This window comes from Callorhinchus milii, unplaced genomic scaffold (assembly GCF_018977255.1).
Source record: "Callorhinchus milii isolate IMCB2004 unplaced genomic scaffold, IMCB_Cmil_1.0 Scaffold8, whole genome shotgun sequence".
In the NCBI taxonomy this organism is placed as follows: domain Eukaryota; kingdom Metazoa; phylum Chordata; class Chondrichthyes; order Chimaeriformes; family Callorhinchidae; genus Callorhinchus; species Callorhinchus milii.
The window spans coordinates 3,618,987-3,640,049 of record NW_024704749.1 but is presented as its reverse complement, the minus strand read 5'-3'; the positions used below and the strand labels follow the sequence as shown (position 1 = coordinate 3,640,049).

The 21,063-nt window shown below is 48.0% G+C and overlaps 1 protein-coding gene across 1 annotated transcript; it reads right to left on the bottom strand.

The window, feature by feature from the left end:
- Window positions 1-399: 399 nt before the first annotated feature.
- Window positions 400-20,167, bottom strand: si:ch211-102c2.8 (trichohyalin). Its single transcript, XM_007908483.2, has 18 exons — window positions 20,091-20,167; window positions 18,655-18,838; window positions 18,230-18,328; window positions 17,566-17,658; window positions 17,076-17,188; window positions 16,235-16,367; window positions 15,334-15,504; window positions 12,941-13,042; window positions 12,333-12,515; window positions 11,420-11,551; window positions 9,001-9,236; window positions 7,787-7,925; window positions 6,184-6,267; window positions 5,009-5,211; window positions 4,640-4,666; window positions 3,014-3,089; window positions 2,280-2,501; window positions 400-1,361 (listed from the first exon to the last, which is right to left on the bottom strand). The coding sequence occupies exons 2-18, from the start codon at window positions 18,820-18,822 to the stop codon at window positions 1,302-1,304; spliced, it is 2,241 nt and encodes a 746-aa protein (XP_007906674.2). The 5' UTR covers window positions 18,823-18,838; window positions 20,091-20,167; the 3' UTR covers window positions 400-1,301.
- Window positions 20,168-21,063: the final 896 nt, after the last annotated feature.

Here is a 21,063-nt window from a genome sequence, read left to right as displayed (position 1 = left end):
TCCCTATCTCTCCGACCTCCTAAGCCCCTACCATCCTGTTCACTCCCTCCGCTCAGCGGACTCCGGCCTGCTTCACATCCCCATCTTGCTCGCCCCACTATCAGTGGGCGGGCCTTCCGCAGCTTTGCACCCACCCTCTGGAACTCCATCCTGCAGTCCCTCTGTCTCGCTCCTCCTTCGCCACCTTCAAGACCCGCCTCAAGACCCTTCTTTTCGACCGTGATTTGATTCTCCCCCTGCCCTCCCCTTTCCCCCACCCCGACCCTCAGCTTGGGTCTGTAACTCTGTCTGTCCAGCGCCTTGGGATGTCCTCCCAACGTGAAAGGCTATACAAGTGTAATATTGTTGTTATTGTTGCATGTGTAATATTGTTGTTATTGTTGCATGCAACCTTGGATTCTTTTCTGGCTTAAATGTTTCTTTTGTAGTCAGCATTTCCTCTGAAAGGGATGCTGGATATGGTGGGTCTCACAATTGTCTTGGCGAAATTGCTCGTCAGTGAGGAACGTGAGAGGTCTGCAACATTGCTGCAGCCAATGTAAAGTGAGGTACTGTGCACTTCTCTGCTCTGCTGAAAATTGAAGTTTAAATTCTATTCCCTGAAGAGAATCAATACACGTTCCCTGACACACAGGTCAAATACTAGGGAATGATGTGTTCTGTGCAGGAACCCAGAAATAAGATGCACCACAAATTATTTTTTAAAAAATGAAGTCAGATTAGTGCTGTGTCCTCTGACTTACAGTGATATTTGGTCAGCCCTCAGCTAAGCTTGGAACTGAAAAAACGGCTTGGATCAGCCTCGTCCCTTTCCTGAAGCTGAAAATGTCTCGATGTCTCCTCCTGGCTGGAGGGTGCATGGGGCTGGGCAGATATTGAAGGAAGAACAAGAAAAATGGTTATTAAAAGGGCCATATCGGCATTGACACGAAATGCATTGCATTAGTAATTAATTAATGCAAAATTTGACCCATTAAGCAGACACACACTGAAGGACATTTGTTCTTTTTTCCCCTCCCTTTTATACAAACATTCAACTACAGCATTACATTGCTCTTTTTCACAATAGAGATGATGCTGCTGTTCGTTCTGATGCTCAGGGATATTCAAGCTCCAGCTGTATGATGTCCAGTGTGTGACAATGCTGCTGACTCATATCTAGCTTGATTCGAGAAAGTTTGGTCCTGGTTTGCAATGGATGGATCGTGTCTGAACTCTTCACAGTATTATCACTGTCATCCTGCTCAGAGTTGTTGAAATTCCCTCTCTCTGCATTCTCCTTCAAATGGGTTTACAAAGGTTCACTTTGTGCTCCATTTCTCCGGGAATCGCAAAAACGATCTTTCTGGCGTTATTTGATTCTGAAGAATGAGGGAAACAAGCAAAAAGATTTTGACTAAAACCAATTGTAATACCCCCACCCCGCAAGAAAAATATATATACCATGGTGTTCTGGGGAGTTTGAGCCACTCTCGCTGAAACACCATTTGAAAATTTGTACTTTAGCCAATGTACTGATAGTCTGGACAGGTGAAGGATGGGCTTTGCTCCTGCAGGATGTTTGTGTGTGTCACTTGTCTCAGTGAAGTGTCTAGTTGCATATTTCACAAGATTGATTTGTATGAAGACCCGTCAGATCTCATCCTTCAATAGCCATCCTACTGTCTTTCCATCACAGCATCAAGCCTCAACCACCCTTCCTGGCAACCTATGACAATCCTTAATTACCTTCTGGGTAAAGAAATACTTCCTGGTGCCTGTCCTGAAATTGCTCTTTGAAACTCTAAACCTATATCTTCTTGTCCTACTATTTTGGTGCATCCTAAAGTATTGTTCTGGGTTTCCTTTGTCAAACCCATTTAAAAATGTCCGCAGATAATAATAACAATCCTTGCATTTGATATAGCGCCTTATCATGTCTTCGAGACTTCTCAAACCTTCACAGAATATACTGTAAAGTGAATTGACTGTATATTTTGTGGGCGAAACGCGGCAGCCAAATTGCGGACAGCAGCGTCCCACAAACAGTCATGGATTAAATGACCAATTTATCATTATTATTTTTGAAGGAATTATTACCAGCGGAAAAGCGATCCGTCAATCAACTAACAACCGGGTTCCTACTTACTGCTCGGTAAACAGGCATGTGGAATAAGGAAACTTGCTCAACATTTCGCCCTGCCCGGGATCGAACCCAGGTTTCTCACTTGCGAGGTGAGTGCTCTTAACCACTGAGTTACAGGACTCCACTACACTGGTGATGATAGTGCTCCACTCACCCTTTTTCTGTATGAACTGCCTGTCTCAGGTCGCAACGTGCTCACGTCCTGCAGGCTTGTGCTGTGATAGATGGCGTTCTCTGCTCGGAGCTGCTTCACTCGGCTCTGTAAATGGCGGAGCAACTTCAGTGACCCGAAGTCCTGCTGCCTGAATGAGGACTCGGCTGGGAATCCCATCGATGGGGTAGAGGCAGATCGCAAATGAGACACATCCCCATGTTCCTACGGAGAAGACAGCACAGTGACAATCAATGTCACGGTATCGGAGTGTGCACGCGTACCTATAGATCTATAGGTAATAATAATTTGATCACATCTTCGAGATGTCTCAAAGCACTTCATAGGATACACTGTAAAGTGAATTGACTGTATATTTTGTAGGCAAAACGCGACAGCCAATTGCGCACAGCAGCGTCCCACAAACAGTCGTGGATTGAAGTGACCAAATTATTATTATTACCCCCAGTTGTTAGTAGATTGGATCTGCCAATCGACTAACAATGGGTTCCTACGTACTTCTGGGTAAACACAGGCGTGTGGAGTAAGGAAACTTGCCCAACGTTTCGCCCTGCCCAGGAATCGAACCCGGGTCCGCTCGCTTGCGAGGGGACTTCTCTAACCACTAAGCTACAGGACTCCTGTTCGTTCATTCATTTACGTTGACCCAGACCAAGTTGCCCTCCAGGTGGATGCATTGGATGAAAAAGCACATTTGAGCAAAATGGGTAAATTACCAGGGTCAGTCGTCGTATTTCATTCTCCAGCTTTTCGATCTTCCTTTGATGCTCAGCTCTGTGCTTCGAGAGTCGCCTGTGAAGTGAAACAGCCCAAGCCGCATTTAGTCAGTTCAGCCTCTTATCTCTTGTTTTGGAAGATTTCTCTCACTCCCCTTGAAATATTTAATTTCCCTTTTCTCTCCAGCTTGACCAGCTATTTGCTGTGTGTAGGAACTGCAATGATTTTGGTCAATCTCCAATCTCTCGGCCTGGAAAACACCCAAGTCTCTGGCTGCCTAGTGTGTAACAGCAGCTTTGGGTCACTTGACTTTTGATTGCCCCGTCTTCCTTGTGGAGGAGCAATTAGGATCTAGCCATTGCTTTGCTCCTGTGGAGACCTGGAGATGCAATCCCACTCCTTCCATCTCCATGGCATGTCACACTATCATCATCAGTTAGCTATTTAGCCCCTGAGTGATCCATGGTCACACAACATTCCAGCTGTTCTTTTACAAGTGAGAAATACCTTCCTAACACAAGAACATCGACATGCAATGCTTCCAAACCTCTATATTACCTGTACAGCATTACGTGCCATCCTCAGACCATGTTAGTGTGTTGAAACGAGTAAGCAGCTAGTCGTTTAGCACCTCCTACATACCTACACTGTTAGCTTGGAGATGTTAAAGAGGAAGGCAGGGAAAGTAGTGGGGTTCACAGTGTAAAAATCAGATCAACCACAGAAACCGTGCTGGTGAAAAGCATGAAACATCCAGTAGTTGAGGTTTAGTTCAAAGGAAACAAGGCAGATTTTAGGACCTGATTTATCTACTAAACGTCAGCGGAGTCGGGAGGCATTATATTGATTCCCCAAAGCTTAGGCAGACTTTGAGGTCTGGCTTGTTCTCACAAGACAAGGAATTTAGTCGGATGTAGCTTTACTTTGTGACTGACAAGATGAATTCTTGATCAAGACTAAGGTTTTTGAGTTAGATGTTGATAGGAGGTCCTGAGGGAGATGACAAAGAGGTTCAAATTGATCTGAGCAGCTTTTGAGCAGCTGTCCACACAACAGCTTGGGCGGAGGGCAGAGTGATGTTTTACACGCAAATGGTCATATATAAAATTATATATATGTACATATTTATGTATACATAACATATATTAAAAAATGTAAATCTATTATATTTTATTATGTATAAATTATATATACATAATTTATACATATAATAAAATATAATTTTGTATATACAAAATATAAAAATAATATATACATTATACATTATTTTATATTATATATACACAATGCAACTATAAATTAATTTTAAATTTTTTTAAAATTATTAAACCAATTTAATGATTTAAAATATTAAATCTAATAATTTGAAACCTTAAAAGATAAAAATTATCAATCTACAGCGAAAGGAGTCGGGATGTCTTTAACTTCAAAAACTCGTGACTGAGTAAATGGTAAATGTGTGAAGCAAACTATGCAATGTGGCTTTTCAAAAGCTCTCTGTGAACGAAGAGTCTGATTTTTACAGGTTTTTTGGGGGGAATGAGAAAAGGTCAAAGAGACTAAAGCCAATTTGACTGGATTCCGCACTAACACTACACAGCTTCCCACCTCAGAGACCCAGTTACCTTTGTTTCAATAACTCGGACTTCCATCTGCGAAAAACAAAGTCAGGGGAAAACATTCAACAAGCAGAACTGCAAGTGAACTTGATCCAAAACACAGACCCCAAATGACATGAAAGAAGCTGCATGTGTAATGGGGCCTCAGCACACTGACTCGTTTCCAAGTGCTTCACGGGACATTGTGGTCAAGTGGGTCAACCTTAGCCGGATAAAGTGAAAGGAAACGGGAAGTGGAAACGAGAGAGATACAGAAGAGATGGGGAAGAAAAAAAAGGGGGAAAGAGAGAGAGAGAGAGAGAGAGAGAGAGAAGGGGGAAGCAATAGACGAGAGAGAAAATAAAAGAAAAAGGTAGAGAAATGGGCGTCACTCACTTCTCCAGCTCTGCGGTCAGTTCCTCCTCAAACTTGCAGGCGAGCTTGCTGGCCGTTTCGTCCTTCCACTTGGTCATGTTCCGCTGGATGGCTCGCAGCTCGTTGTCCTTCTCCCGAAGCTGCTGGCGAAGCAAGGGCTCCTGGCTGCCTCCCGAGTCCTTGTGCTGTGACCTCTGCAGATCGCTGATCTCCTTAATGTGCTCCTGCAACGGACAATCATTGCAGGGACCATTACGCAACTGGCCGAGGAACCGTGAAGCTGGAGCAGGGAGGAGAGAGGCTGGAGAAGGGTGGAGTGGTCAACTGTGTCGAAGGCGGCAGGAAGCTCAAGGACAGCGAGGAGTTACAGAGAGCCCTGGTTGGTCAGAGATGGAGAGAATCGCAACCTTCACCAAGGTGGAGCTGAGCGAGGACAGGGATGATGAGCTCATGGGGTCTTGTGCAGTAGAGAACGGCAAGTTACAGTAAAATCCTGTGAAGTGCTTTGAGGTGTCTTGAAATGCAATAAGTCACTAATTCAAATGCAACTATTATTATTACATTATAATTAATGTCCAGAATCCATCCTGAAAGCCTAATCCATGAATTCATCACGTCCAGGCTTGACTTCGCCAACACTCAGCTCACCAAACTACCCGACTCTTCCCTACACAAGCTGCACATTATCCAGATCTCTGCAGCCCGTGTCCTTTCCCACACTAGGCTCCGCAGGCTAGCACCCCCCATCCCTACCCAGCACCATTATCCCCCTATCTCCCAGCGGATCGAGTTCACGATCCTCATCCTCACTTGCAGATATCTCCACGGTTTTGCCCCGTCCTACTTCTATGATCTCCTCAAACCGTACTGACCCAGTCTGTCGCTTTGCTTAGGTGGCACCACCCTGCTTCATGTCCCCTGACCCACCATCGGCAGTCGGGCTTTCAGCCTATCCACCCACAATATCCTGAAACCCCTCCCTCCCTAACCTCTTTCAAGGACAAACCTTGCTCTTTGACCACACTTTTGGTCACCTTTCCTCTCCCCAGGCCCTGGGCTTCCACCCTCGGCTCAGGTACAAAGCCAAGACAGTCAAGTGCCTTGGAACTTCTTCCCTATGTGAAATCGCACTGTATAAATGCAAATTTCTATTTGAGTCTCAGAATCCAGTAAGAGCACAGTAAGAGATCGATTACCTGGATGAGTCTGTCCTTGAGGGAGGCCACAGCCTCTTCTTTAGCCAGGCTCAGCTGCTCCTGCTGTTGTTTTAACTCTCGTTCCTACGGATCAAAAGAAAATAGGGCCATAGGAATTGCTAGATGGAAAAAAATCCAGATCCTTTTAGTTCGCCTTCTACCATCCTGATAGTTACATGCTACAATAATGGAAATGCTGATAGCAATTAATTCTGTATGGATTAATCTACAACAACTTTGGGAACCTTAGACCCAAATTCTTCCTAGTTCTTCCAAGCCATACTACACTTACTTATACGTCATGTCTCAAATTACTCATATACTGTATCCCAAATATTATTTTCTAAAATAAATCTATTTAGTTTGCATTTGAATGAATCAGAAACAACACAGAGGGACTAGCAATGAAGAGAAGAGTTGACTATCTTAACCATCTCTTCCAGATAGTTGTGGGATCAAGCGTTCATTGAGATTTTGAGCTCACAGTCTAAGCTGATGCTCTAACGCAGTGCTGCATTGTCATAGGTGACATCCTTCGGATGTGACGTTGAACCAAGGTCATATTGGCCTGTTCAAGTAGACGTTAAAGATCCCATTGCACTATTGAAAGAGAGAAGGGAGTTTCTTCCAATGTCCTGGCCAACAATCCCCCAAATATAATACTGATGATTTACTTCATGGCTCTTTGAGGGACATTGCTGTGTGCAAATTGGCTGCAGCGTTCCACTTGAAATACATTTTAGAGAAAACTCTGAAGCTCTTCGAAATGTTTTCCACACAAGAAATTATATTCAATCAAGGATTATTATTATGCCTTCAAAAATAGACTTTAAAATCAATTTTCTTGGTAGTACAGAACGGGGATCAAAGTTGCAACCATTCTGGTATATATCACTCATTACAACATGATGGGGTGCATTTACTCAATGAGACATCTAGGACCATCTTCAGTGTCTGACATACAATACAAAAATATATTTGTAAAGTGCCTTTCACGTTTGGAGGATGACTCAAGGCGCTGAACAGTCAGGGATTAGGACCCGAGCTGTGGGGGTGTGGTGGGATTGGGATCAGGGAGGGTGGATGGCAGGGAGGGTAGCCGAAGGCACGGTCGAAGAGGAGGGCCTTGAGGTGTGCCTTGAAGGAGGCGAGGGAGGGAGAGAGCGAGGCGAAGGGAAGGTGGGATGGGGGTCCAGACATGCACTTTACGGAATCTCTAAGATAGATTCTTGGAGGATAAAACAAACTGGTGGCACGATACGGAGGTCAGTAAATATTCCTTCACCAGTCATGCAACCAGACCTGATTGTACTATTTTGAGCAGTTTGCTTATAAAAGTTGACTCACTCTCCCACTGTTTGCTATTGCTTGCTTGCACCTGCTGTTTCAGTAACTTGACTCCGATACATTGGTGTCATTACAAGGAATATAACACATTCAAGAATTACCCCTCGACAATTCTTGCCGACTGAGTCTAGCTCAGTTTGAAGGCTGCTTAAGAGTTAGACTCGAGTGTGCAAATCTTTGCTTAAAAATCCACCACTTGTCGATGAGCCTCCCGTGCGCTCTGACACAATGTGATGTTAATGGGGCCGCACTGTACCTTCTCCCTCATCAGGTGATGCACCATGCGTCGCTGGCTCTCCAGCTCCTGGTGGACATCCAGTGAATGCTGGTGCAGTTCCTCAGTGACCCCGTGCAGTGTGCGAACAGCTTGTCCCAACGTCATCGTTGTCGGACTCCTGTAAATTAGCAACAAACACACCTGCATTTAACACTCTCCACAGACAGCGTCTTTAGACAGGCTGGTGGTGACAGCACAGGACAAGACCTGGAACGGCAGACAAGTCACTGGGGCAGGGAATCATCCCACTTAGCTCCTGCCAACCCTGCAAACCAAAGCCTTGACTGGTAGGGTGGTCCTAGCTGGACAAGCAGCGGGAAAGCTTGCCAGACAGCTCTCTCTCAATGGCACGCTGTGCGGAGTTAGCTGGTTAGATTCCAGCAGTCACCCCAACGCACACTCTGGGGTTCCTAAACCTAATACTCTCCGGAATTAGGTAAGCAGGACCCGTCCCTCCAGGGAGAGAGTGCGCATTCCATTCCAACAATCTAACTCTGGAACTGCCATATGTAGGTGGGATGCACGGAGTTCTCAGTTTGGTTTGAGGACTCTTAAGCAACGGTGATGGGTTTCCGCTTGTGTTAGACTGTCCAAAAAAAGACAGGCTGTATGGTCTCACTTGACACATTAACAAAGCGATCAGCGGCGTTGCCTGCTGATAATTTGTCACCCGAAAGCTTCGAATGAGAAGCAATCATTCATTCCATCGGATCTGCTCCTTCCAAGGACTCACAAAAATGTGTCCGACTGGGAACTCCAGCGCTCACTCTATATCCTTCTGCATAGATACTCTGTGAGCCCTAAAGATACTGCTGCAGAGTAGTCAACCATCCCCACAATTTAAGCATGAACTTCCTCTACCTCCCGTAACTCAGGATTAAGATTGTATCAACAAAACCGCTCCTCATAAGTCGAGTAAGCACTCTGAGACATGCTCCCGATGTGAACGGCGCATTATAAATGTAAATTGTATTGTCACTTCATCGAAGGTAAATAAGTGTTTGTTTTAACGTTATGTAACAAGAGCTGAAAACTGAAAATCATTAGCCAGTCCCAGGTTGACAGCTACTTCCCTCACACACATACACACTCACACACTGCATACACCACTGTGAAACACTGTTGGAGTATTTGCAGATGAGGACAGATGGACATTAATGGTTCGGTTTCCTCGTGGAGTTATGATGACTTACCCCAGTTTCCCTAGCGGGAGGCTCATGGCTCTCCCTTGGGTATCGTGGATCAGCCCTTTGATCCGTTCACACTCCGCGCTGATCTCAGACACGAATGATCGCTCTGCCCGCTCCGCCTGTGTCCGGCCGTCTCTCTCTTTCATCAATGCTTCGCTCCGCTCGCCCAGCAGCACCTGACGCTGCTCCTCCACCTGCTTCAGCTGCGATTGCAGTCTCTCAACATCCTGCTTCTTTTCCTACACTCACCAAGAGAATAAAAGGCTTCAAATAATAATAATAATAATCCTTGCATTTGATATAGCGCCTGATCACATCTTCGAGACGTCTCAAAGCGCTTCACAGGATACGCTGCAAAGTGAATGGACTGTGTATTTTGTGGGCGAAGCGCGGCAGCCAATTGCGCACAGCAGCGTCCCGCAATTGACGTGACCACATTATTATTTTTTAAAATGTATTTATTGTTTTGAAGGGGTTAATGATAATAACAAACCCTGAAATAGTGCCTCTCACGTCAGGAGGACGTCTCAAAGAGCTTCACAGGGTTTACTGTAAAGTGGAGCGATTGTATTTGGTGGGGGAAAGTGGCAACCAATTTGCACCTAGGAATGTCCCACAAACATTGCTGCAGAGCGAATGACCAATTTTACCTGGGATATTAATGGCCGGGACACTGGGAGAAACTCTCTTCTCATTTCAACTAGCTTCATGGGATCTTTAATGTCCACATTTAATGTCCCAGCGCCTTGGGGTGGCCTCCTGACGTGAAAGGCTCTATATAAATGTCATTTTGTTTCATATTGTGTAAACAAGCAGATAGGACTTTGGTTTAAGGATGGCACCTCTGAGCATGCACTGCAATCTTCCGACTCAGAAGCGAGTTGAGAGTAGATCTCAGAAAGACGGTGAAAATTCAGCCTATTCACCATGAGGCCCTAACCCATATCTCTATGGTACAGAACTCCAATAAACCTCTAGGCTACGGCTTTGACAACTGACCCACAACGAAGCTGAAGATATCGGGCTTTTTCTGAAAATAATCAAGAGAAAGATAAGTGGATATAATAATAATCCCACACATCCTGCCCCACGTTTCCAGGCCCTTTCCCACACATTCCTGCCTTTCCTGCTCCACGTTCCCAGTCCTTGTGATAATAATCCTTACATTTGATTTTAGCACCTTATCAAATCGCTGAGACGTCTCAAAGCGCTTTACAGAATATATTGTAAAGTGAATTGACTGTATATTTTGAGGGTGAAATGCGGTAGACAGTAGTGCACAGCGGTGTCCCACAAACAAACAGTCATGGATTGAGTGACCCACATTTTTTTTTGAGGGATTATTACCCCTGGAAAGCATCCTCTAATTGACTCACAACTGTATTCCTACTCACTGCTAGGTAACCAGAGGCGTGACGAGTAAAGAAAACTTCTCTAAGGTTTCTCCCTGGTCTGGAGTTGAACCCAGGTCCTCTCGCTTGCGAGACATGGCAACTTGGAAACAATACAATCGTTCCTTGCCCAGACACAGATCAGGGACTCATAATGTAAATGCCAGATGACTTCACGTCCAGCCAGTCCATGATACACAACATTAAAGTCTTAAGCTAGGAATTCAAAACCTTCCAAATTGGATCAGCTTGTTCTGAATCTCTATTTTTAAACTGAAGCCAGTACAGGAGCATTGGGTTATTAGGGCTCTGATGTCCTCACTGCACTTCAATCTTTCCCATCTACGGTGTATCAAAAGCTCACATCCTCCCCTACTCAGTGTCTGGCACAGTCTGTACAGCGCTCAGAGATATTACGCTATGCGAAGGGCACGATATAGTGTGTTGCAAGTTGTAAAGCATTTGTATGGTGCCCTTCACATCGTGCAATGTGTCAGCGCTTGTTTTGGTCAGAGCGCTCGCAAGCGAGAGGGCCCGGGGTCGATTCCTGGGTAGGGCGAAACATTAGGCAAGCTTCCTTACTCCACACATCTGTTTACCAAGCAGTAAGTAGGAACCCTGATTAATTGATTGGCGAATGTCTTTTCCGGGGGTAATAATCCCTTCCAAAATAATAAATAATAAATAATAATAATAATTTTGGTCACTTCAATCCACGAGTGCTTGCGGGACGCTGTTGTGCGTAATTGGCTTGCCGCGCTTCGCCCCCAAAATATACAGCCAATTCACAGGACAGTATATTCTGTGAAGCGCTTTGAAACGTTTCAATGACGTGATAAGGCGCTGGATCAAATGCAGGCTCGGTATTATTATTAAATGATTGATGTTGTACCTGAAAAGAATCAACAGCTGGTTTGGAGAGTGTGAGCAAAGTTGTAATGAGTGACAATGAGTGACTTTCGAATGCTCTGCGACGCTACCCTGGGTGAGGGGCGCAAGTTGTTGTTGCCTAGACTCTCTCTTGGTCCTACCAGTTCAATGTCCTCTCTGAACTGCCGGATCTCCTTCTGCTTCTCTTCTTCCAGCGTGGCTCTCAGGTCGCTGACAGCCTGTTGCCTCTCGCGGTGGAGGGAGCAATTCTGCACCTCCAGCTGCTGGATTCTCTGCCAACAGACACAGCGAAAGGTCTCAGTGCGAGAACTGTGCAGAATAACACCTCCTTTCGATATTTTCCTTTGTCGTGTCAGAAAGTGGTTCACACAATGAGTGACTTTGAAGTGCGGTGACTGGCATTATCCAGCAAACCCCCCAAATCTAACCTGTGCCAAGCAACATCTCGCAAACAACACTGAGCCAGTCAATATCCCGCCCTGTCTAAAGCGATCTGGGACGCTGCACTGCGTGAGGAGCGCTATATAAATTCAAGTTGTTGCTGTTGTTGTTCAATGTGTTTCTGTGAGTCGGAACAAGGGAGGGGTATCGATCAGGGCCTAAGTAGAATTCTTTGCCCCGCTTGGAAATAGTAGTAGTACCAAAGGATCTTTAACGTCCTTCTGAACTGGCTAACGGAACCTTGGATTACTAACTGATCCAAAGGACGGCACCTCCAGGCTGGCAAACGTTGAGAGATCCCATGTCACTGCTCGAAAAGAGAAGGGGGTTTCTTCTGCTGTCGTGGCCAACACTCCCCCAGATAAAATCATTCGCTCTATGGCTGTTCGTAGGCAACTGCTGTGAGCAACTGGGCTGCTGCATTCACCTAGGAAATACACGGTCTCTCCACTTGATAGTAAATCCGGTGAAGTGCTTTGTGACGTCCTCTCAGCCTGAATGGCGCTGTCAAAACTGCAAGGATTATTATTATTATTATTATTATAATCTGAGACACCTGCGCACAAAGGGACACCGTTTCCGTTTTGCTCAGGGACTGTTTTCTACGCTGACCTTCTGCAAGTCGCCAATCGTATTCTGTAACCCCAGCGAGCGACTCCGCTCTCCCTCCAGCTCCTCCTTCATCTCGCCGAGGACCTGTCTCTTCTCCTCGTCCAAAGACAAGCGCTGGCTCCGGAGCTGCTCCCGCTGAGCGGTTTCCCACTTACGCCGCTCCCTGCCGACAGCGTCCAGAACCTGCGGGAATCAGATACACCAGTCTGCAAATTGCACAGTCACTACACTTTACAGTGAATGCTGCAAATTGCTTTGAGAAGTCCTCCTGATGTGAAAAACGTATCTCGCTACTTCTTCAGCTGGGATCGCTCTACCCGTTAGGGCTTTGGCTTGCACGGTTAGCAGGAGCTGGGTGGGAGGACTGGTCTGCCCTCAAAGTCCTGCCAATGAACCAGGATGGCTGCGCTGTCATCAGCAGTGCCTTGGAATACTCCAGACCCAGCTGGCTCAGGAACCCGACTACCAATACCGCAACAGAGGGTGGGTTTGATTCCGACATTCTGTTGCCAAACACCTTGAAGCCAGTTCAGTTCCAAGGAGACCCTGCTTAACCCCACACCTCCCCCCAGGAGTATTTGCCTGATAAAGATACAGTTGCCCATTACCATCTCTTTCGCCTCCTGTTTCAGCTTCTCACTCAGTTCCGTCGTAGCCTCCTCCCGAGACCGGATCTGTTCCTTCAGCCTCAGTATCTCTTCGTCCTTGGCCTGAGTGAGAGACAGGAAAATTCAGCCAGTCCCAGATGGCACGTTCACTCCAGACTAACAGATCTGTTTTTTCATGTAGTCCACAGCCTGTCCCATTGTTGTGGGGTATCGTGGAGTCCTGTAACTCAGTGGTTAGAGCACGTGCCTCACAAGCAAGAGAGCTGGGATTAATTCCTGGCAGAGCGAAATGTTGGGCAAGTTTCCTTACTCCACACACACCCCTCTATTTACCTAGCAGTAAGTAGGAACCCGGTTGTTGGTCGATTGGCGGATTGCTTTTCCGTGGATAATAATCCCTCAAAAAAATAATAATAATAATTTGGTCACTCAATCCACGACTGCTTGTGGGACACTGCTGTGCGCAATTGGCTGCCGATTCACTTTACAGTATATTCTGTGAAGCGCTTTGAGACGTCTGGTACTTGTGAAAAGCCCAATATCAAATGCAAGGTTGACCATCACCGTTCTACCACCTCAAGGGCCTTTCTCTGGTTTGTCGTCAGCAGTGCCCTGGAGCACTGTGGAGTGGTTCTGAGCCTGGCTCAGGAGCCGCATTTCCAAGTCCGTTACAGAACGTTGACTTCATCTGTGTGACCAAACATGGGAGTGTTGAAATCTTAGCGTGCTCTGTTCACTCTGAATACACAGAATATGACATTTTCCTGACTGCGGGCTTCCCTTGTTAGATGACAGATGTACAATTTGTTACATCATGACATCCACCCAACCCAATCCATTTCCCGAGCGAATCAACTGATCTGATAATAAACCAAGCAAACCTCTAGCCTTTACAAGCAACACTTCCATTGTTGACCACCTCCATCTATCTCAGCAGAGGGAAGACCCACTGGCTCCTGTACAACAGCTACTTGCATTGAGATACAGTGCCCTCCAGAGCATCTGATTGTCAGTGGCTAACCTCCAGTTTCGACCTTAAAAACAGCCGCAGCTCAACCTGTGCTTTGTAGTTCCTCATCAGGCTACCGTTATATACAGCTTGTGGACTTGTGGAGCATCTCAGCAATGAGCCCTCAGTTCTGTCACCTCCTGACCACATCCAAAACCCTTTGCGATCTCTGGCAATCCACTTGCCTTCAAATAATGGGAGGGGTGAAAGCAGAGGGGAGCTCACACACAGAGGGAACTGGTGCAGAGAGGGCAAGGATCACATAGAGAATATTGGAGTGGGGAGGGGGAAATTCATAGAAAATAACAGTGATTGAGGTGGTGTGAGAGCGGCAGTCACATGTATAATACAGAGCTGGCCGGAGTCATATGGAGAAAAATGGACAGGAGCCCCTGACTCAGAGATGCTACCCCGAGTGAAGGGCGCTAGATAAATGCAAGTTGTTGCTGTTGTTGTAGCGTCAGCCCAGCGGTACCTGCTCCCTTTGTTTCTCTCCTGTGAGCTGTCGTTGAGATTCCCATCTGAGTGTCTCCATGACGGAGAGCTGTGGGTCCTTTTCCCCTCGGAGCGCTGTCAGGGGCTCTCTCAGTTTGAGCTGAGTTCGCGGACAGAATCCACTTGAGGGCCGACACCTTCTGGTCTCACTCCAGCCGCCGCGCCGAGAGCGTGTGAGGGCGCTGTGCCAGCGACTGGCTGGAGTGGCTGGCGTTAGCATCTGCTCGCTGGCAAATGGCACAGCAAGGAATAGTGTCGTTACTATGAGCTGTAGGCAAAGTGGGCAAAATCCACAGGAAGTGAAGACAGGGGTTCCCAGGAAGTGCGTGGGGGGGTCCCCAGGAAGTGAGGATGAGGCTTCCCAGGAAGTGACAGTGGGGGTTCCAGGAAGTGTCTCGGTGACTTTCTCTCGTCAGAAGGTGAGTCACAGAGACCAATCGAGTCCTTGGTTAAAGCCCAGATCTACAGTTGGCTAAAATCTGCCGGGTCAGGGTTTAGGGGGTGACAATTGGCCTCATTGGAAACCGACTCGGAAACCAACACACCTGCTTGTTACCCAGCCACCCTGGCATTGAGCAAGACCGGGATTGGGCTCTGAGGACATTTCATCAACCCATTTCTCACCCACGAAGCTGTCAATCACGCCAGGCTGCCCTACTGTTGGCTAGCGTGGGAAGCAACGCGCTTCCCTATTGATCCTTCTTCCCTCGCTCTCCCCCTTCCCCCCATCGTAGAAAGCTTCCATCGCCAATGCTTTGTCGCACTCGCCCCCCCCCTCTCCCCCACCCCCCACACACACACACACACACATGGTTGGCTGGAGTTATTCCACCCTCCCCATTCTGGCAGCATCTGTTTCCAGTCTCCTGACACAGGATAATCTTTGTACCTCCTGCAGTTCCTCGATCCTGCGTCCGGCACTTCCCCGCTTCGTGTATAATCCCTCCTGTGTGTTGTCCAGCTGCCTTCCCTGCTCCCGGCGCTCCGGGAAGGACAGACTCTCCTCCAGCTGCCCCAGACGCACTCTCAAGTCATCGCGCTCCAGGCTGAGGGCCGTGACCTGCACAGGAGAGGTGAGCAAAGAGATCAGTGTTCAATGCAAGGATTATTATTTCTATTAGTATTAAGATGACCAAAAGCACGGTCAAAGAGCTAAATCTCGAGGTGCGCTTTGAAAGTGGGGAGAAAGGGGGGAGCAACTTGGAGGGAATCCGGGATGGAGTTCTATGGAGTGGGGGGGCCGAGGGGCAATGGTGAATTGACTGCATAGTTTATGGGCGAAACGCGGCAGCCCATTGCGCACAGCAGCGTCCCACAAACAGTCAGTTGTGCATTGAGTGATCAAATTATTATTATTTTTTTAATTTATTTTTGTTTTTGTGAAGGGATTATTACCCCCGGAAAAGCGATCCTCCAATTGACGAAGAACTGGGTTCCTACTTACTGCTGGGTAAACAGGGGCGGGAGGAGGAAGGAAACTTACCCAAGGTTTCGCCCTGCCCGGGAATCGAACCCAGGTCCTCTTGCTTGCGAGGCGAATGCTCTAACCCTTAATCTGCAGGACGCCACAATTAACTCCTTACTTATGTGAGACATACAGGCCTCAGGCAGTCTGATTATCTATGCACCAATGCACTCTGTGCGTGCGCTGGTGAGAACTGGTGGGAAAGAACAGAAGGAGGAGTGATGGGGACAGCACAGTGAGACACACAGCGAGGTCCGGAGAAAGCGGAGGGAAAAGAGATGGGCTAACACCATGGAGAAGCCATGAAGCACGTAGCCAAACCCACATCGCTCTGCGTCCTCGCTGACCCGCTGCTCAGCCTCACACCGCCACGTTTCACTGGGCTCAGCTCATCTTCCAGATCCTGCAGCTCCCTCCGATAGCCGTCACGTCTAAACTCCAGCACCACCAGTTCTGTCCTGGGGCAGAGAGAGAGGAGATGGGCTCAGTCAGTCAGCACAGCTTCACACTGTTCCGATCAGTGCAACCACAGCAGCGATGTCAGTGATTTACTACTACCCCTCGCTTACATCAGCTCACTCAGCACTAACCTTCTGGGCTGCCCAGTATTCACTGCTGTCTGAGCGTGTCAAAGCCTTGGGATGTCCTCCTGACGTGAAAGGCGCTACATAAATAATAACAATACTTGCGTCCAATATAGCCCCTTATCAGGTCATGGAGACGTCTCAAAGTGCTTCACAAGATATAGTGTAAAGTGGAGAGACTGTGTATTTTTTGTGTAACCACAAACAGCCATGGAGTGAGTGACTACTTTTATTTTGGGGGAAATTGTTGGCCCAAACACCCTTCTCTCTTCGAACAGCACCGCGAGATCTTTGACATCCACCTGAACAGGCAGACGGAACCTCGGCTTAACATCTCATCCGAAGGACGGCACCTCTGACAATGCAACATCCACCCACCCCCCCCCCCCACCCCCAGCACTGCATTGGAGCATCATCTCAGATGATGTGATTCCAAGCCCCAACGTGGGGGGTGCTTGAACCCACAGCTTTCTGAGCCAGAGTGCTAACACCACTGGGCCAGGCTGACACACACGTATATTTGTATTGCGATTTGTTCTCAAACTAAGCTTTGGGCACAGAATTCTCGCCGGGTTGCGCTACCTGGCCTCATCCGTCTTGTTCTGTGTCTCCCGTAGACGTGACTCCAGCGCCCTCGTGTCCTGCTGCCCTCTCTCCAGGCTCTCCCTCAGAGCCTGCACCTCCTGCGCTGCGTGCTGCGGAGGGAACGGTCATTAGCTGGACGGAACTGAAGGGGGATTGTGGCCTGCGCGGGGTGGGGGGAGCGGAAGAGGAGGGAGGAAGGGGGGGAACGCACTTTTACACGGTGCTTATGTACTCACTCAGGCACATGTGAACCCATGTATATTTGTGTACACGCGCATGTACGTCAACCACACATGTGTATAGCTCAGCCACTATTAAGCGCTTTTAAACACTAAATAAATGCAACTTGTTACGGTTTTTACACATGTGCATATATACACCTATGCACACACGCCCACGCACAGACGTATAACACACACACACACAAACTCTGCGCTGTCAGGTCTGCGAGGATTCAGCAATGACAAGGAGGAAAGTCTCGTCTCACCCTTTTCTGCTGCAGAATCTCAGCCAGCGTGCGGTCAGCGTCTCGGAGCTGAGCTTTCCTGAAGGTGAATTTCTTCTCCTCCACACACATATCCTGAGGTTAGAACACAGGCATCGATCGGCAGCTGCACAGACACCCAGACACCCAGCCCGCTCCGGCCTCTTTCACCTCATGGAACTGAAGGGGATTGGGTGGTGCGATGTGGGGGGTTATCACAGTAGCTGGGGGGTGTGGGCTGGGGTGGGGAGGTAGTGTGGATTAATAGAGGGAGCGGGGAATGCACTCTCACACTGTACTTGTGTACATACTTGTGCGGAATGCTCTGGTTGAACATTATACACACACACACACACAACACGATGATAGTGTGTGCGCGCAATTGGTTATATGCACGTGTATAAACCACAACAACTTGTGGTTCCTGTTTCAGCTTCTAACTCCTTAAATGAGTGCGGCTTCAATCCCCCCACCCACCCCCCGCTAACCTGTTATCTAACTTCTGTGTAAAGGACCGAAACTGAATGTGGGAGATGTCTGGGTGTCGGGTGCGTGGACCGAGCAGATACAGCGCTGTGTGTTGTTGGATTTGAGACTCACTGCCAGGCCCTGGCATCACTGCCAGGCTCCTGCCCCGCTGATTGCCAGCTGGAGAGAAGTGACTCACGTGCTGCAGGCTGCCAATGGTTTGCTCCAACTGACCCTCTTCAGCGCTTACACTGTCCAGCGAAGGCCGATCTCTCAGTCTCCTCCCGGGCGAGGGGCACTGCATTGAAACCGACGAGAGCATCATGTGTGAGCGCTTGTGGGGATGGGGGTCTTCAGGGGCCGCGCATGTGGAGATGGGGATACTGTGTGAGGAGCAGGGGCAGGTTGTGGTGGGGACAGGGTGTGTGGGGGGTGTGGGCAGGGTACGGTGGTGGAGTAAAGGTGTGGGTGGGTGGTTTTTTTTTCGAGGGCAGGGTTTGGTGGGGTGGGCTAAGGGGTTTTGGGGGGCAGGGTATGGGGAGACACTGGGCAAGGTTTTGGGCAGGGGGTGGTGGGGGAGGGGTTTGGAGGACAGGCCGTGGTGGGGGATGAGGGTTATAGCACCTTATGAGAACTGGAGACGTGGGAGGTGCTGTGCTGCCCACCGGCCTGATCGGACCTTGCCCTCGGCCCGGCCTGACACCTCCCGCCTGCACTCCTCGTTCTTCGCTCGCTCTCCTGTCGGCAGAAAAGCTCCTCAAAATCTTCCTCGTCGGTGATCATCATCATCATCTCGTCCCTCGGGTACCTGAAACAACCGGAACATTCTGTTCGGTCTCAGTCTCTCCGACAAACAACAACAGCAACGATCGTTTTCTAACGGCCACCGCAACACATCGACAGTGAACGGCAGGTCCCCTCGTGGGAAAGGCTGCTCTTGTGCTCACCGACACATTACAGACACCCATCACCACCTACACATGACAATGTCATCAGCAGTGCCCTGCGGTACTGCCTGCCCGCCTGGATTCAAGAACCAGACTACCACAGAGGATAATAATAATAAATAATAATAATAATAATCCTCGCATCTGATATCGCGCCTTATCGCGTCTTCGAGACCTCTCAAAACGCTTCACAGAACACACCGTAAAGTAAATTGACTGCATATTCGTGGGCGAAACGCGGCAGCCAATTGCGCACACAATGGTCCCCAGTGTCGTGGATTGAGCGACCAATTTTTTTTTTGCAAATTTTTGCTCAACTACATCCCTATGGAGCCACCTCAAGCCACGCAGCTCCCCAAAAGGAGGAAGGGTACTGTTAGTCAATGAAATAGGATTTGGGTATTAAACACACCACGGTTATTCCCAGCTCTGTGTCACAGGCCTCGCTCTGTGTCTAACCCGTGCTGTGTCAGTGCGGTGTTCGATCCTGACACCGCGATCAAAGGCGGAAAGCATTTGATTTCAAACCGACATGCCCCACCTTGAGGAACACAAACAACAACAACAACTGTCGTGGGTACAGCACCCTACATGTAGAATAACGTCTCAAAGTGCTTTATGGTGGCGCGGACATGATGATCGCTCGCTGAGGGTGGTTTTAACGCTGGAATTAAAGACAGGTAGAGAAGGGGTAAGATGGAGGGGATGAGGGAGGGAGTTCCAGAGGTTAGTGAGCATAGAATGGGAAAGCTTGACCACTGATGGTGGCATGGGTAGAGCGGGCGCACACAGCAAGCCTGAGTATTTCATAGATTTACATAGAATGTGCAGCGTAGAAACAGGCCATTTGGGCCAACTAATCAATGCCAGTCTCCACCTACTGCTTACTCCCTCCCATACCCTTCTATTCCCTTCTCCTCCATGTATGTCTGGCTTCCTCTTAAATGCAACTTGCTGAATATAAACAGATATTCAGAGTTAGCTGTGCGAAGGGGGCCGGGGAGCAGAGGAGTGGAATCGGACGAGGTCGGAGAGATTGGAGGGTACTGGGGAGTGAGGGTAGAGAGAGTAAGCTATGTTGTTGAGGGTTTATTCTTTATGGTTGACTCTGACCTGCTCCTGTCCTTCCTGGAGCTGTGACTTCTCTTCCCGGTGTGGCTCCCACTCGGACCAGATAGAATCTGGCTTCTCCCACCTGAAAATAATAATAATAATCCTTTGATATAGCGCCTTATCAGATCATTGAGGAGTCTCAAAGCACTTCACATAATATACCGTAAATTGACCGTATATTTGTGGGCAAAACGTGGCAGCCAATTGCGCACAGCAGCGTCCCACAAACAGTCGTGAATTAAATGACTAAGTTATTTATTTATTTTCTGAACTGATTATTACCCCAGGAAAGCCATCCGCCAATCAACTAACAACTGGGTTCCCAGTTAATGTTAGGTAAACAGTGGCATGCGGAATAAGGAAACTTACCTAAGGTTTTGCCCTGCCTGGGAATTGAACCACCATTCTCTCGCTTGCGAGGCTAGTGCTCTAACCAATACACTACAGGACTGCAGGAAAAAACAACCAACAACAAACTACATTTGTAGAGCGCCTTTCACATCAGGAGGACGTCCCAAGGTGCTGGACAGTCAGGGATCTGCACCCGAGCTGGTAGTTGGGATCAGAAGGAGTGGAGGGTGGGGAGGGTAGGGGGGGGTGGGAGGGTGACCGAAGACACGGTCAAAAGAGGATGGTCTTGAGGCGGGTCTTGAAGGAGGCAAGGGAGGGGGGGCGAAGCGGAAAGACAAAGAAAAAAAAGAAAAGAAACAAAGCCTTTTTCGAGACCGACTGCACAAGGGTCTTCTTGTGTTCCAACCACACACTCAGACACACGCAGTTACTGTCTCAGCAGGACTGGAAATTCACAAACTGAACTCCTCTCGCGGAGTGGCAGAGGACAAAAATAAGAAAATTATATTAAATTTGAGTGAAACCTTGGTGTACTTTTGGTCACCACACTGTAGGAAAGACGTTATAGCTTTGGAGATTTACTAGGATGATACGAGCGGATACAGCTACCCAGAAAGGTTTC